Genomic DNA, 15,877 nt, shown 5'->3' on the forward strand with positions numbered 1-15,877 from the left:
TTAGGAGTTCAACCGAGTCAAACGGAAGCGCCTGATAGCCATCACTGCGGTCCCTATTTGGAACAGTCACTATAGTGGTAGCCAATTTCCTTTTCTAAATAGAAAACAGAACTAGGCAAGATCGTTAGTATAATACAGTACAGGTTCATTATTGATCTATAAAACTAGAAAGCTCTTCGCCACTTAACCAAACGCACCGTCACAGGCCACTTTCTGAGATTATTCCCGACGCTGCGTCTTCCTTGCTTTTTATTTGTTATTATTTTATATTGTTATTATATATATTTTATATTGTTATTATATATTGTTATTATTTATATATATATATATATATATATATATATATATATATATTTATTAAAAATGGAGAAGTTACGGCTTTCAAGGGACGTTTGCGACGTCAAATGGGACCAGCTTGAAACATCAGCAGATTTTTCCAACAGAGACGAACACTTTTCCTCTGGTATTCAGTGGTCGACAAGGCCACAGCAGTGGGTCGGACCCTGTGCGCGAAGCCTTTGACGCTACAACATGTTGTAGCACTATAAGATGCTGTACTGTATACACGGACTTTTGTTCGAAACTTGCTAGTTCTACATGCGAGATGGTCCTCGAGCTCTTGATACGCTTGTGATGTAGATTAATGTTGAAATAGGTCACGAATGCCCTCGGTGTACTCACATGTACGTCTGTATTGCATAAGCACACGATATTATAGACATTTGGTTGCCTTGAGGCTTGCCTTTAATGATCCACTATCGTTAAAAATAACACAAAAGTAAGCTTTTAGGAAATTAGAGTTGAAAAATCGTTTTCGTGTTTTCTCGTGAAAATATTCCGCTTAGCAGAACCATGTACGGCGACCAGTCGTTGCCCCGTAGATATTTACCTATGTTAGATATGACTAATGAGTAAAACATATGTTTCTACAACGAACTCTAGCTAGTGTCTATCGTTATAATCATGCTATATTTTGTCAATTGTTCTTTTATCGTAGAAACTATGGTGGCAACATATTCTACCGTCGCTACAGGCGGAGCTGCAGTCTCCGGAAGTGCTCGCTGCCACACTGCAACCTCTACTCTTTATGATCGACGATTCGTCACCGGATGAATACCAAACCACCATCCTACCCGTGTTCAAAAGCGTCTTTGGAATGCCCAAGTCTGTACAGGTACAAACATGTTATTCCATCATATGCAATTATTGCACATATTCCAATACGAAAGTATGTTCCTATTTCAAGCGTAGCTATACAAATAGCACTCTAATATAGTGAATCCTTGATTGAAATTGATCCATATTGCCGATACAAACACGATTGGCTCTGTTTAAGAGATGTCACATCGAGGGGCTGCTTCAGTTGTAGAAGAGCAGAGATTAGGAAATATGGTGCTGTGTATTAGTCAATGGCTGAAATGCCCTCATAGTATCTTTTTGGAAATTTCATCTTCTAACATTGCTAGGTGCTGCTAGACCGAAAAGTTGCGTTAAAAATTTGGCGACCGTACTACGCATTCCGTCAAATCGTAGAATGTGCGCCGGTAACGAAAAAGCTACGAGCTTTATCTTCGACAACCAGTGGCCAAGTTACAACGGTTTCACATTTGGTTGTTAACTATTACGTTACGATACATGTTTGCTAAAGCATAGTTGTTACCCTTCATATCTTTCATATATGGTACACGTATTTATGCTACATCGCTGACCTTGAGCAATTTCCATCTCACCGTACATAGTGCGATCATGAATAGATCAACTATGCGTATCGTGTTTTGCACGTATATTTAACAAGTTACTTCAGCGGGTGGTGGGCAACATCAAGTTTCGTCGAAGGCAAAACCGGGGATGTTGCTGTCTTTGTGCACCTCATGAGATTCGTGAGTGACGGGTTCTGTGTGATGACGTCAACGATCATAAACCATTTGTACTGATAGTGACTTCGCAGCAAACACTAAAGGATATAGCTACGTGCATAACTCAGATAGCGTACTCAACAGGATCGGGTCCAGCAGGTCAAGACTGATTGTTACCATCTTCTAAATCCATCCAAGTGCTCTCGTTAAGCAGACTTCATATTTAGTTGTCACTGGTGTTAGATAAAAAGGTGAGACCCTAAGACGAATGCAGGGGTATGTTAATGCAGCGATTAGTGAACCTACGTTTGCCTAAGAACGGCCCACCATGCATTGTGACAGCAATACGTTTTTGTCTACTTAGTTCATAGCTTTGCATCCCCAAAAATGAATTTTCTTCTAGTTGGATTGTAGCGCCTGTTTTCTTCCTTATCGCTGGATTTCTCTTGCACCGCAAGAGCGTCGAGCGGAAAGCGCTTGGGACGCTGACAGGGTCCTAGCTCTTCTGGCCATTTCTACTATCTACCTGTTGATCCCAACTGTAGAGAAAAGCATTCGCCTTTTCCAGCTACTAAGACGGTCAGTCAACTTAATGTAATGATGGCATCTCTGATCCGGTACCATGCAGACTTAGTCTTTGAGCATTACCATGTATAACTGCAGAATCGAAAATGGGAAATTTAAACAAAGGAAATCACATAAAATACTATGCAAAAAGGCTTTGATCCACGCAGTGCAATACTATTGACGTTCCTCCACCGCCTACTTGTTCTGACCGCTTCTTCGATCGTAACTAAATAGATCCACCTGATTGTAGCACTAGAAAAGCAAATAAGATTCTCAAACACATAAGAGCATATGGACAAACAACGGGTACAGAGGGGCAAGGCGGATTTCCCCGCGTATACATGTAGATTTCGCAGCCGCACATTGAAAATCCCTAGACAAAAAGAAGAGTTAGCTACGATTGAGCCACATTCGAATTTTTAATCTAACATCGTATAAGTTATTGTATCTATTGGATACCTTCACTGATAAGGATTGACTGGATGTCCAGGACAACATTGCGTCAGTCCTTCGGTATTTCCGCTATTGTCCTGGCCTTCGCTATTGCTTCTCCGTTGGTGAATTACAGCGTACTCCATGTGTTTGATTGTCTTCTTTACATTGATTTGCAACGGACACTGTTCTCAACGAAAAGTAGACAACAACAGCCGTAGTTCCATATAGAAGGAAATTTTTATAAAGGATGCAATACGGGTCCCCACTGAGTCCTCATTGAAGCCCCAAGTGAACCGGCAGGACACCCGAGCAAAAACACAGTCCGTCTCCTTCAGGAAAACTGGGAACGAATCGTTCAGGGTGCCCGAAGCGGGATTCAAGAATGCGACGGCTTTGCCAGTACTACCGGCGTAGCCGTCTTCGTTGTTGTCTTTGGGCAAAGCAAATATGCGTTACCAGTTACATTATGCATACGACTGAAAAAGAGAATAGAAAACGCAGTGTTGATGTGTGCAATGGCTGGATGTGGGCCGAGAGTGCGGGAAAACTGCTTTACGTTCAAGAATAGGCCGTCAGACGATGAAGTAACGGGGTTTTTGTCCGCTCCAGCCGTTAGGCAAGCAAGATCACGGTAGAAGGAGGAACGAACATTGCAGCGGCAACCACACACAAATCGAGCAAATTCAGTGGAGAATAGACATACGAGAAAAACAGGCGCTCGGTAGTTTTCTCCGTCAATGTCGGCCCCAAAACCGATAGGCAGTCCCCGTTTACTCAACCTTCGTTTCCACTTTTTAGCATCGTGCTATGGTCGACCGAAGGTCGCCGAGTCGTCAAATAGAGTACAACGAACTTTTTCAACGAACAACAAGGCCAGATAAGGTAAAGCTAACTGTGCACATTCTACTAGGGGACAAAAAATAAGATCCGTCCCAGCACACAAATAGACGTACGAGACACTTTGGAAAACCTTGAAGTTCTGGCTTTTCTTCAGTTTCTTGCAAACTGCTATAAGCTTGTCTTAGCTTTGAGGTGTGGCTGAAGACGCGGACGTTCATCCAGACATGGTCTGCCAAAATAAACCGGCTAACGAAAGGACTCGTGGTAACATTATAGACCGTAAACATATCAAACAATACGACATGTTAACTAATTATTATTTTCACTAAGAATGTCCAAATGTTAATGCACAACTGCGCAAGCTATTATTCAGATCGCCTTTGGGGGAATACGTACGTTTTTCGATGAACGCCACGTCGTTGTCAACACAATAATTTTAGATAAATCGATACAAAGACACGGTCGAATAGTTGTACCTTTTACTGTTTTTACGCTTAATTACTAAAACTCCAAAAGAAGAACATTTTTAGTATTTTCTCTTTTATGGAACCTTAATAATCTGACAGGCTTGATTGGGCTATGTACCTGCTGCTTATTATTATGGGGGCTATGCATTTTTCGCTTCTAGCCTAAACCTAAACACAAAATCTGTAGTTTTTCTTACCTATGGTAATTGTACTTGGTGGTTTCTACGCATACGTTGCTTGTAATACGTGTATCCGCACTGTCGTCTTACAGGCAACAGTGACCCTGCTGGAAAACATCGAAGTGCTAATGGCGAAAAGTCCCAAAGCAGACATTCGCTCAGATGTGCTTCCGATGGTATATAATTCCTTTGAATCAACGGCACCGCAGATCCAGTGCGCCTCGATACGCGCTGCCGCCCATGTCGCCGAGTTCCTCGACGAGAACGCCGTTCGTAAGATGGTTCTTCCCCGTACGAGGTCCGTCTTCGAGACCAACTCTGGGCAAAAGGTGAGCGAAGAAAGCTGACACAGATACAGAGCACAGAAAAGGGGGCTACTTTTCCTAAAAGACCCGATTCCAAAAGAGCATCTTGTTGGTCTCCCATAAAATTAATATTTTCGAATAGAAATATTTGTCGCAATAATAGCAGAATAGCCGCAATGGCACTGGCTTGGCCTAGTATGCGTAATAGTTACTGATTCTATACGTAGCCAGTAACATGAGATCGGTAAACACAAAGAGGCACCTATTCGTACAAACATTACGGACTAAATTGGAAAGTCTGTTCTTTTCTAGCACATTTAGGTATTAACGAAGCAGATGTTTCTATTGAATAGCACTTTCACATGATTGTACCTACATGCATAACGATAGGTGGAACAAAAGCATTAGTGTAGCGGGCGGTAAACCCATTTCAGCTAAGAACAGAAGGTCCGAGTCTCATTTTAGGTGGGAATGAGACAGTGGGTCAGTGGCCGAGCACGTCGAAATGCTTTTATATGGTAAAAGCACTTCTCACTTAATAACAGTTTTTAGCCAGCTGGTAACCCAGCGCGACAGACAAATGCTCAATGCAAAGATATATAGGAGCTATACAGAAAATATCGGTTCCAGCCAGAGCACCTATTACGGATCGCAGGATTCCGAGTAGGGAGCACGTATTTTTACGTAATCACGTACTTAAAACAAAAATTTGAAAAAAATTCAAAGCAAAGCCCAAGAAAATACGCGAGCAGAGAACAAACGTTCCGCTAAGAATGAACAACTGAGTATCGAATAGGGTACCCAGCTTAAAGCACTGAAAAGATAAATGATTGTGCTTTTTATTTACTAGATGACCGCTTATGGGGATTGTGCTGCGCTAACATCTTTCGTATGTATAAAAAAATTGCTTATGTCGTCAAGGGATCTTGATTTATTTATCATATATAGGAAAGAAAAAATGATCATGCTTAATTTAGATATGCACTTTTATAGAAAAAACCACACATCTTTTTTGAACACTTAGCTAAGCCCTTAGCTAATAATTAGTGACTTGGCTGAGCAATTAAGACGGGCCTGGCTTTCCCCCTCATTTTTCAAATGTACGTGTTACGCTATGTTGCAAACTTCGTATTGAATAAAATGCTGTGCGTCCACTGAATAAATGATTACCATCCCTGTTGAAGTCCGTTTGTAGATTTGTCTTAGCCAGTACCTCGACGCAGTGTTACTTCAAATGATGTAGCCCGTACATATGAAGCCAAACGCAGAAGTCTAATTTCGCAGAGCAAGCCAGGTTATCATATATTGGTTATTGTAAAAAAAAAAAGTTATTAATTACTATTATGAGTAAGATAACTTGCACTGTACATCGGCTGAGCCATAACTAAGCAGCGGGAAATACTCAAAAAGTATATAAAAATGGCCTTATTCATTCACATGTCTAGGATATTTGTAGACAATACACAAGAAGTATATGTACATCGTAAATTTTCTAGATATACGTTTGCCATGAAGCTAAGATTTATGATGGCTGTTGAATAGAATGCGACTTTTTCTTTCTGACTCTGAATGTTCTTCGCTGAGTTGTGTAAACGCTGGCACATATTATGTGCATCCGTAAGACGGACAGCCCTATTTAGAAAATGAAAATCTTTCAAATTGAAATCAGACCATAATCCTCGTCCCGTTGATGTGATGACGGTAATGTTTAGTAGGAAATTTAGCGGGGGACTTATTTAAATGAGCCTAGAAAAAAGAACGGTAGATGTCAGTGCCATGCAGGGCAAAGGCAGCACGGCTGGTCCGAAAGTCAGAGAATGGATAAAGCGGGGACCGATACATTGAGGCTTTCGCGAAAAAGCTCCTTGCCGTTGTCCATGAGGGAATGATTAAATCAGCAAGTCGAAGCGGTCGCTTTTACTAACCTTTAAGAACTCGGTGATCAAAGAGCATCAAACTGTCATGACTGAGTGCCGTGTGTCGTTTCTGTGTGACGGGTGAACGGATGTAGAGGCGTATGAGATAGTTACTACTGCTTTGTTTCATCCCCCAATAGCAGCTTCACTGTCGAGCATCGGTCATGTAAGCAGCTCTTCTATCTCGTCGAGCACCAGCATTCATCCGAATTATCCCTAATACGATCGCAGCCTTTTTTTTATTCCGGATTACTATTTTTGCAAACCGCGCGAGCAGGAGGGAGCCGACTCACCCCCTATCACGCTATAACAGGGCACGGCGCCACAGTGAATGTGAATGAATTAGAAGCTGCTGTTGCTACCAGAAAAGCGGCCGTTCGCATCCCTCTTCATCGGCCTGCCAGACCGAATCATAAGGCTTCGAAATGCCCTTGTACTCCATTACAATAATGTCTCTCTCTCTTTTTTCACATATCTCACATGTAAGAGGTAAAAGGAGGCCCTTGGGCATAAACAGCGACATTTGGACTAGGGTTCCGCTGTAGAAGAGGGCGGGCGCTTTGTGAAGGACCGTCTTGTGCTGCTGCCAGAAGCAACGAGTAAGTTCACGTCTCCACGAGCAGACAGCACATGGACTTGGAAATAGACAAGGAAGCTTCAAATCACTTGTCGGAGAGATGTCTACGCACGGACGTGATTGGTGTCTTTGTTGCTCTAGCAACAGAGTTCCTGAATTCGAATGTTTTGGGAAGTGTGTCCCGGTCGGCCGGTCGGGTAGCAGCGATTGAGAGTAGACTGGGTCGTCGTGCAAGTTTAATTTTTTTGTAAACTGAGCCACTTTTCTTATTACCCGCTCAGTAACGGCAGCGCACCACCACCCACCAAAGTTTAGCGAAGTGGCTAAGCTCCATCAAGCCCAGCCTAGGTATCGAGCACTGCCTATATTGTCTTCTTGTGCAAATTATTAGTAGCTCTTAGTTTCTCTATTAGGCAGTAGCAAAATGAATAACAATCTTATGCCAGCAATACGACAGGTAATGTAACAGTAATGTTAAATGCCATTGTTGCTGTTTTATTGCTTCTCAACTAAGTTCCCTACTTAAGCGAGTGCTTTTTGACTCGAAAGGTTCGTAGAAGTGTGAAACTTGTGTCCGCTTCAGGATTAGCTACCATGAACTGTGAATGCCTGTAGACTACAATGGTATTCAATAGCTAAACGATCGAGGATCAAGCCAACGTATATTCCCCCGAGCGTCTGTTTACTCCTATCCTTCAGCTTGCGTATAAAATACGAACTCTTTAATAAGTTGCAGCGACATGTAACGGTGCATCATTCGTTTCGTAATTCCGTCGTTACGTAAACGGTACTTGCTTTTTATGCGTTCTATAGTGCGTGTGGGATATATTTACACTGCATCTGTATCGAGGCACTATTAGTAATTGACCGACCAGTTCGGTGAATGTGTAAACCGCACCGAAAGCGTACGATATATACTTCTCAAGAGATATAATAATAAAAAAAATACAGGTAAGCTAACAGGATAAAAAAACATCCGCCGTTCACGTACAGCATTGCTTTCATTGGCTTAAATATATTATCCTTGAAAGCTATTACTATCTTCACGCTTTACTGTGAGGCATCTGACTTGGCAGTGCCCGGCGCGACGGCCACTCCCACGCAAAGCCCAAGGCCGTCCAGAACGGGCCTTGTCTAACAGTACGCAGAGCTCAGCAATTCTCCATACCATTGTCGGTATGAGCTGCCATGAAGACGCTGATCTGACGCGGCCAAATATTCGGGCAGTGTCAAAATTATCTACGTAAATGTATGTATATATAACAAAACATCGGAGACGCACAGCAGCAGCTACCACTGTCCCAGCTATAGCTAATGAACGGCTTACTATAAAAGTCTGTAGAATGAAATGAGCAGTGTCGGCCGGCTGGCACTAAAGTTTTATGGCTCACACGACGGCCGCACGTAGACTGGGTAATTTGATGGACATTTGTAAAGGACAAAATCGTTGACATTACGATGATCAGATGCGAGGTGATGTTAACTATGGGGCCATTCAGCAGTCGGGCCATTTATAGCATAAGGACATGGATAGTCAAAAGACATGTCCACTGTCAGGTGTTCCCATTACAGCTACCGGCTGCAGATGCGGTAACTAAATAACAACAATATATCTAGTTGAAAGAAGCCAGTTACTTAAACAACTCTGTACCTAGCGTGAAGCTAAAAAACAGGTAGTAGTTAGCTATTCAGAAAGTGCCAGATGACTTCGGAAAGCTTAAGGCTTTTCTTTTGTGTATATGATACATGACACATAAACTAGCTAACCAGATCGGCAAACAAGGGCAATGATAATGCTTTCCGGGCAAAAGGGCTTATTTTCTCCAGTCTCTAGTTAAATACTGAAAATCTGTCGGCCGTCTCAAAAAGCTCACGGCATGAACATTTCAAAAGTAGTTAAAAAAAAGCAGCAAACATGATAAGGTTTCGAGTCCATAATACAGAAGGGTTTACATGAATTACGCTGCTAGCGTAGAAACCACAATTTGCTATACTCATCATGAAAATGTAGTTTAATTCTATGTGCTACTGTAGAATAAAAACAAAACTAATAATAAACTCTTTTATTCAAATTCAATTTCCTCAAAAAATTTTTTTCAACCAAACTAGGCCTGCTCGATCCTTTGTGCCTATACGTGATCGATAAATAAGGGGCTATGCAAAAATTGTTCTTTACCTGATCATGCCTCTCTAAATGTTACTAAAATATAACTCGGCAACAAATGCAGTACGAGCAGGAAACTCCTAATTTCTTCGTCCGTTCTTTGCCTATAAGCGGTGGCAGCTGCTGCTAAAAAGCCAGATTCATAGAACTTGTTGAGGTAAATACTCGTTGAAATAGCGATTTTGCTTTTTTTCATTAAATTTCAAGTCGCTTATCGAGGAGGCTTGTTCATTCCGATTCGTGCGGTAGTTCTATCAGAGCAATAGAGAACCTTTGGCGCCTATTTTTCAAGCAGCTTCTTCCATACAGGACGTTTTGACGTATTTAGCTATTCGGCAGGCGACAGACATTCATGGGAGGCAGGGCAGGGAGGTCTTCCTTAATGCTTAAGAGCATGAAAAGATGCCGCTAGTTCCTGTGTACACAACTGCAACGAAAACAGAACGAGGTAGCGAATCAAAGCCCTTTTTTGGGGCAATTGTATGCTTGAATACGGAGACACCTGAATGCTCACTGCATAGAAAGTACTCGAACAGTGAAGATGCGCGCGCCCGAAACGCTAACTGAAACCTATTCGAAGCCTGTTATTAGGTATTTTAAATATCGCAGATTTTTTTTACTAACTGTCTTTCTTATTAGCACCTATATACCTTTTTTATTCGATACTGACCGCTGATCCCGTGGGGAGCATCACTATTGACCAGTCATTCAATTTACGAACAATTTTGCGATTTTTTTTTCCTTTGCGAAGAAAATTTAGTAAGGAATACGTTTATAGGAAGCGAAACTGTAGAATATTTTTTTGATACTCGGCTAATTTGTTTCTTTTTGAACTCTTTTTTTAACGGCCGCACAAGGGATCACCTTGGAGTTTGGATGTCTCAATTACCCGGGCTAGAAGCAGTCTACTCGTACAGGCCCATTATTAATAGTGACCACTATATTAACACGGCGTGTTGCCTATTACGTTAGGAGTGGTTATACAACACTAGATTAATAAAATCAGTGTGTAAATACTTCTGATCGTTTGTGCTAGAATGTGAAACTGTACAAACCATATAGATGTCTAGAAAAAAATAAAAACCTAAATATTTATTAAAAACTAATACATGTTAAGGCATGCTTTTCTCCCCAGAGTCATCTGATGCTATGCTGTATCGCCCTATAAAATGTCGATAAAAGAGTGATGACTAACATCGTAGAAATGAACGCTTGATTGGTTCCAGCCTCTTCACAGTATGTCGTCGCAGGTACAGGCGAACGCGCTAACGTGCATCGAGCAGGTCATGGACAAACTGGAAAAGAACGACACGCTGGATCAGGTACTTCCAATGCTCGAAAAGGCCAAAGTCAACGACCCAGCCATTCTAATGCCTGTCGTCCGTAAGTAACACAGAACAATGGGTGTCGGGTATCCCATTAGATAGACATGTACCATCCCTTCAACTATGGTGATGACTGGACGGATTTTCTTATTACGTAACTGGTCACAGAAAACCGATTAATGGGAAACAATGTACCGCTTAATTACTACTAATTGTATAAATTCAATGTATTGAAACTACAGTTCAAATACATCCTGTGGAACCGAAAATATTTTTGAAAGTATCCGAATTTTGGAACACCAGCTAATTTTGATCTCCATTGTTCAAAATTACGTTTTGATCATCACTTGAGTATTTGATTAATTTTTCAAATATCAAAGTTCATGAGGCCTTATTGCAGCGAACTTCTTCTAGTTACAGCGTCATTATCGTGTTTTGCCTATACGTATACGGTACCTGAGGATAACTAAAATGAACTTAATGAACTTTAAATAGTATCGAATTTTTATTACGCGTAATAAGTCTGACATGTTTAAGGCAATATCAAGCCAGATGCATTGGTATAACCACCAATGAAACCACGACGTATTTTCCGTGAACTAGGTGGCTTTGTGGGTTTTATAGATTGCACACCGATACAGCATAGCAGAACACTCCGTAGAGATCCGTTAGCACCTATTCAAGATATACGCATCTATGTAATAGTGCGCGTATTACCTAAATATTCATGTTTTTCTATTAATAAATTTATTTATTTTTTTTACTTGTACTTGTACCGTGGAGGCAGAATATACTTTGTTCGTTCGTGATAGGGTTCCTTTTTATTGACTTTGTAAAAACAATCCTGGATCAATAATATCGTTTGTGCTGTTTTAGAGCTGTCACAATAGACGTATCTATATGTCCTCCCCTACCACGTTTGGTACAAATTCCCTACATTTCAGGCATCTATAAGCGAATGTTGGACGATAAGCGCTATGGTCTGACGGTGCACCTTCTCGCTACCAAAGTGCTTCCAGCGCTCATACCTGTTGCCGTCAATCCGGCCCTCAAATTAGACCAAGTAAGAAGCAGGTTTTTACGTCTATTACCACTCAGTCTGCTTTATCCCTAGCGTCTAACCAGTCGAAGTTACCAGACAGACATGTGTTCAGATGCGACGTGCAAGACGGGTATGGACGCACTTGTCGCTGGGGCTCAAGCATGCGACTGGTAAAACGGATACACGTTTTTCATCAATTCTCTCTTAGTGGAAAGCCATTACAATTATCATAGCTGAATCTTAGCACACTGTCAATAATAGGACAATTAAGAAGTATTAACTGTCTCCTCTGCAGTTACGCTATACTGCATTTTACGGTTGTGATCGAAGTGTAGCTGACGTACCTTTCACGGCTTCTTTGCGATTTCAGTTCCAGGAGCTCACGCAGCTCTGTCAGGAAATGTTAGACGCGGTGTCTAAGAATCAAAGGAACAAGCTTAAGTTGGATAAACTTTCCCTCCAGCCCTCTTCAGAACTGTAAGTTGTAAAGTAAGAGAAGATTGATAATCTTTCTATCGGTCAGCCCTATTAAGAAACTGTTGTATATAGACCATTTTGCGGTATGAGTTGGTATATCGTAACAAATTATTGTCAGTAAAATTTCGCAATGGATGAACTTTCGTCCAAGTTCTACTTTTCTGTTACGATGGCTAGGCTGAGGTTTGGGAGGCTGTCTAGATGTCCTGCGTTCCTAGGTTGGCAGAGGAATACAATGTACAAAACATCTTCGTAAAAAATATATCTACACATATATGCCAATATGTTATTTAGCCAAAAACGGAGAAACGGCTGTGAAGAAGACGCCGTGGATGACAAATTATACAAAGTGTATTTGGCCACTTTTAGAGAACAGTAGAGGAGAATTAATTCCGCGAAGCTTTACTTCGGTGGCGTCTCATAGTAATTTAGCTTCAATTGTCGCTGTTGATTTTCACGTATTATGTGAAATACATCGATATTTTAGTACTTGAATGTATCAGTGTGGGGAGATCAGTGATATCTTGGCGAATAGCCGAAGGTTTTTTCTAACTCGAACTAGTTTTTGCAATCTAGCCTTCTATCTCCTGCGTTTCAATAGAGGGTCAGCTTTTCATTGAACAGTTAGAACTTTTTGGGGTTACTTCTTATTATGCTAACCAATACATAACCACGTAGCAAAACATACGTTTAGAGAACATTAAAATGAGATAGGAGATACTTATTGTATTGCAAAAGATATCCGAAGGACATTGATGTCCTTGGCCATTCATTTCATATTTGCGACCATGTAAAGTGTAGTTTAGGCTCTGGGAGCTCACTTAAACATACTTTACAAATTTGGTCACACGAAAAAACTAGATACATTGTGCGAAAACTATACAACGCAACCATTTGGACAGCTTTTGTCGCACCGTACATATTGCAAAAACACTATGTTGCTCCGTGTTGCTTGAGCGTACTCATATATATATATGCTTAGCGCACTTTGAGGCGGTCATAATAAAGTGTCCTATTCGTCTGAGGCTAAAATTTTATTTTATGCAATTTCGAGCTGAACCTTATTAACTAGATAACACATATTTCTGTACCGTTTATAAAACTGCAACTGGCCACTCGTTTGCAGTTTGCTCTTGCTGCTACCTCAGTTGCAGCGTTGGCAACTATACCTCAGTTTATGTGCCCTCCTGAACACGAAAACACCCACCTCTGCTGCCAGAATTTATTCCATACCCTATACAATCCAGTTCCACGTATGTGTGCCTAGTTACCGCGCCCATTCGACCACCCACTTAATAAGTGAACGATATATGTATGATATCTACCGACTTTTTTAGCGACCTCAAACTGCCTTCACCCTCAAAGTGAGGTAAACGTGGTTGAAAGAAAATGAGAAACAGTCATCGTACGTCGCGGTCGAACCACACCGATTCCTAATTCAATCAACTAAGCACATTACTCATTCAACCATCACGAAGTCGTTCTACAACATCTAATCCCTTCACTACCCTTCACCCGTTCGACGAACGATTGAACCGAAACTTCAACGCTCAAACTCGGGCGACATGTCTCCTCCGGCATCGCACATAGTAATAATAATTATTGTTGTTATCATCATCATTGGTAATTTTATTGACAAGCAATAATTCAGTTCATTCTCGATCATAACACACACAATCGAAGTGATTAGTATTTCTCTTACCTCTGTATCTCACACACCCTGTTGGTGTCTATGGGTCTCTCTTTATCGACTGTGTCATTATTATTTGTTTTAAATCCTATTGCTCTCCTGTCATTTTCCGTACTAATTATCCATCTGAGTTTGCTGTGCTAATGTAACGATGCAAGCGCACCATACGCAATGCCAGCCTTACCTTTACCGCCACAAACCACGTTCTCACTAAAACGGTCTATCACCCTACATTTTCGTAAAGGAAGCAACTGATGCTGATGGGACAAGTCTGTAGAGTTGTGCAATTTGTTCTCTTCGCACAATTTTTACCACTCTGTCTAATTTTTCCATATCTCGGTTATTTGTTCCACTGTAGTCTCTATATATTGATTGCTTAATCTATATGTATATATATATGTACTACAAGTAAGATATCCAAAGTTTATTTATGATGTTTATGTGCCCTATTTCTCCCTGAATTCTAAGACTCACCTGGTCATCTTTCTACGCCTAGCTTATTTGTCGGTGGGTTATTAAACTCAAGGAGCACAACTTTGCCGTACACGAAGACGGCGGTTATGTCGAGGAAACGGATATGTTATCACAATAGGACAGTTTACCGCCAGCGGTCTTGCCTGGGGCTAAAATCCATATGTAATTCTATTGTTAGTTGCGCCAAGTCTCCAAATCATCCGGACTGCAAATACGTCGTACCCAATGAAGAAGTTTGAAAAACCCGTCAACAACTGCTCCAGACACTACATATAGAAACACTACTGTTTTTTCGAAACATAACATTTCAATAAGAAAACAAAAAATAACAACTGGATTTATCTCGGCCGATACATGTTTTTTTCTAATTTATTCCGTCTAGATTTGTAAATAAAGCACCCACTGCTTTTAGACTGACGTAGAGATATTTTATCCTGATTTATATCACAACATATGTACTTCGGTAGTTTGTTACCATACAATTAACATGTGTGCTACAACTTATTAACAGCTACTGCTGGTATCTGTGCGAAGTCTGCTCTTAGGCTATTAAATCTTTCATCGAAATTTTTGCTGCTCCGTATTGCCTCTTATGCGTTCAAGGCACTAAAGTACATCATGCGGCTGGATCCATCAACATCACCTTAGCAGCGACAAATTGGAAAGGCCTAATATCGTGACATCTTCATTTCAAATTTTTTACGGTTAAAAACATTATTTGCGAAAGAAAATTGCTTCTCCCTGATATCCGTCCTGCGCCGTAGCTTATTGCCAGAGAGTCTGACACAAAGGCAAACATACCCCAGCACCCAAACATCCAAGAAATTTAGTTAAGGCGTTTGAAAACGATGGCCCATCACTTATGTCTCGGTCCTGATTTAAGCCCTGCGGGGTAGCCGATGTAGCTTTGGGGAAAATCCCTTGATTCTAGATAGAACTTCATGTTAGCGTTGGCTTGTTGGGCGGTGTTAAAAACTTTGTTTGAATTTTATCTCAGCCTGCATTTTGAAAATGTCGAAGAAGCCGGGAATTTCAGGTACCTCGAAGAATATTTTTTCCAATAGGCTCGAAAATTAGTTAGAAAACATTTGCTCGACGAATAAAAAATAACGATAGATTTGCTTTGCTGGTATTATGGCTTAAGCACATCGTAATTATAACTTATACCCCAAGGAGATGGTAATTATGCTAAATTGACGATGCCCGTTACGGTAATAACGGAGTAGGTGGGTACCTAAAAGTTTGTTCGGCGTAAGCCACCAAAGGTTTAATAAGGCGACATTTGCTGTGTAGCTTCCCGTGTTGCTTGGCCTACTATGCCACTGTTCTTTAATATTTTTCTCCTTATCAACCTTATCGAACTGCTAAGAACATTAATAGAGAGATTTTAAAAGATATTCCTCTCACTTTGTTCCTCTTCTTCTCTAGCCGACGTCAATCAGCTTGGCCTATAATATATATACAAACGTATAATTTAATTTCTTGGCGCAGTAGTTTTCACCGGCCCTACGACCAGCACCTAATCCACGGTATGCTAATCTGTGCTTTCGATATCTCTATGAA

The 15,877-nt window shown here is 41.0% G+C and overlaps 1 protein-coding gene across 6 annotated transcripts in view; it reads left to right on the plus strand.

The window, feature by feature from the left end:
- Positions 1–15,877, plus strand: part of bma (SCY1-like protein bma) — a 136,405-nt gene that overhangs the window by 37,822 nt on the left and 82,706 nt on the right. For all 6 annotated transcript variants that reach the window (XM_086980293.1, XM_022794239.2, XM_086980291.1 and 3 more), the window contains exons 7-11: positions 998–1,174; positions 4,437–4,673; positions 10,533–10,689; positions 11,576–11,694; positions 12,044–12,150. In XM_086980293.1, coding sequence (XP_086836419.1) covers positions 998–1,174; positions 4,437–4,673; positions 10,533–10,689; positions 11,576–11,694; positions 12,044–12,150 — 797 coding nt within the window. The remainder of the gene's footprint in view (positions 1–997; positions 1,175–4,436; positions 4,674–10,532; positions 10,690–11,575; positions 11,695–12,043; positions 12,151–15,877) is intronic.

Source organism: Varroa destructor, unplaced genomic scaffold (assembly GCF_002443255.2).
Source record: "Varroa destructor unplaced genomic scaffold, Vdes_3.0 BEIS01000002.1, whole genome shotgun sequence".
Classification (NCBI taxonomy): domain Eukaryota; kingdom Metazoa; phylum Arthropoda; class Arachnida; order Mesostigmata; family Varroidae; genus Varroa; species Varroa destructor.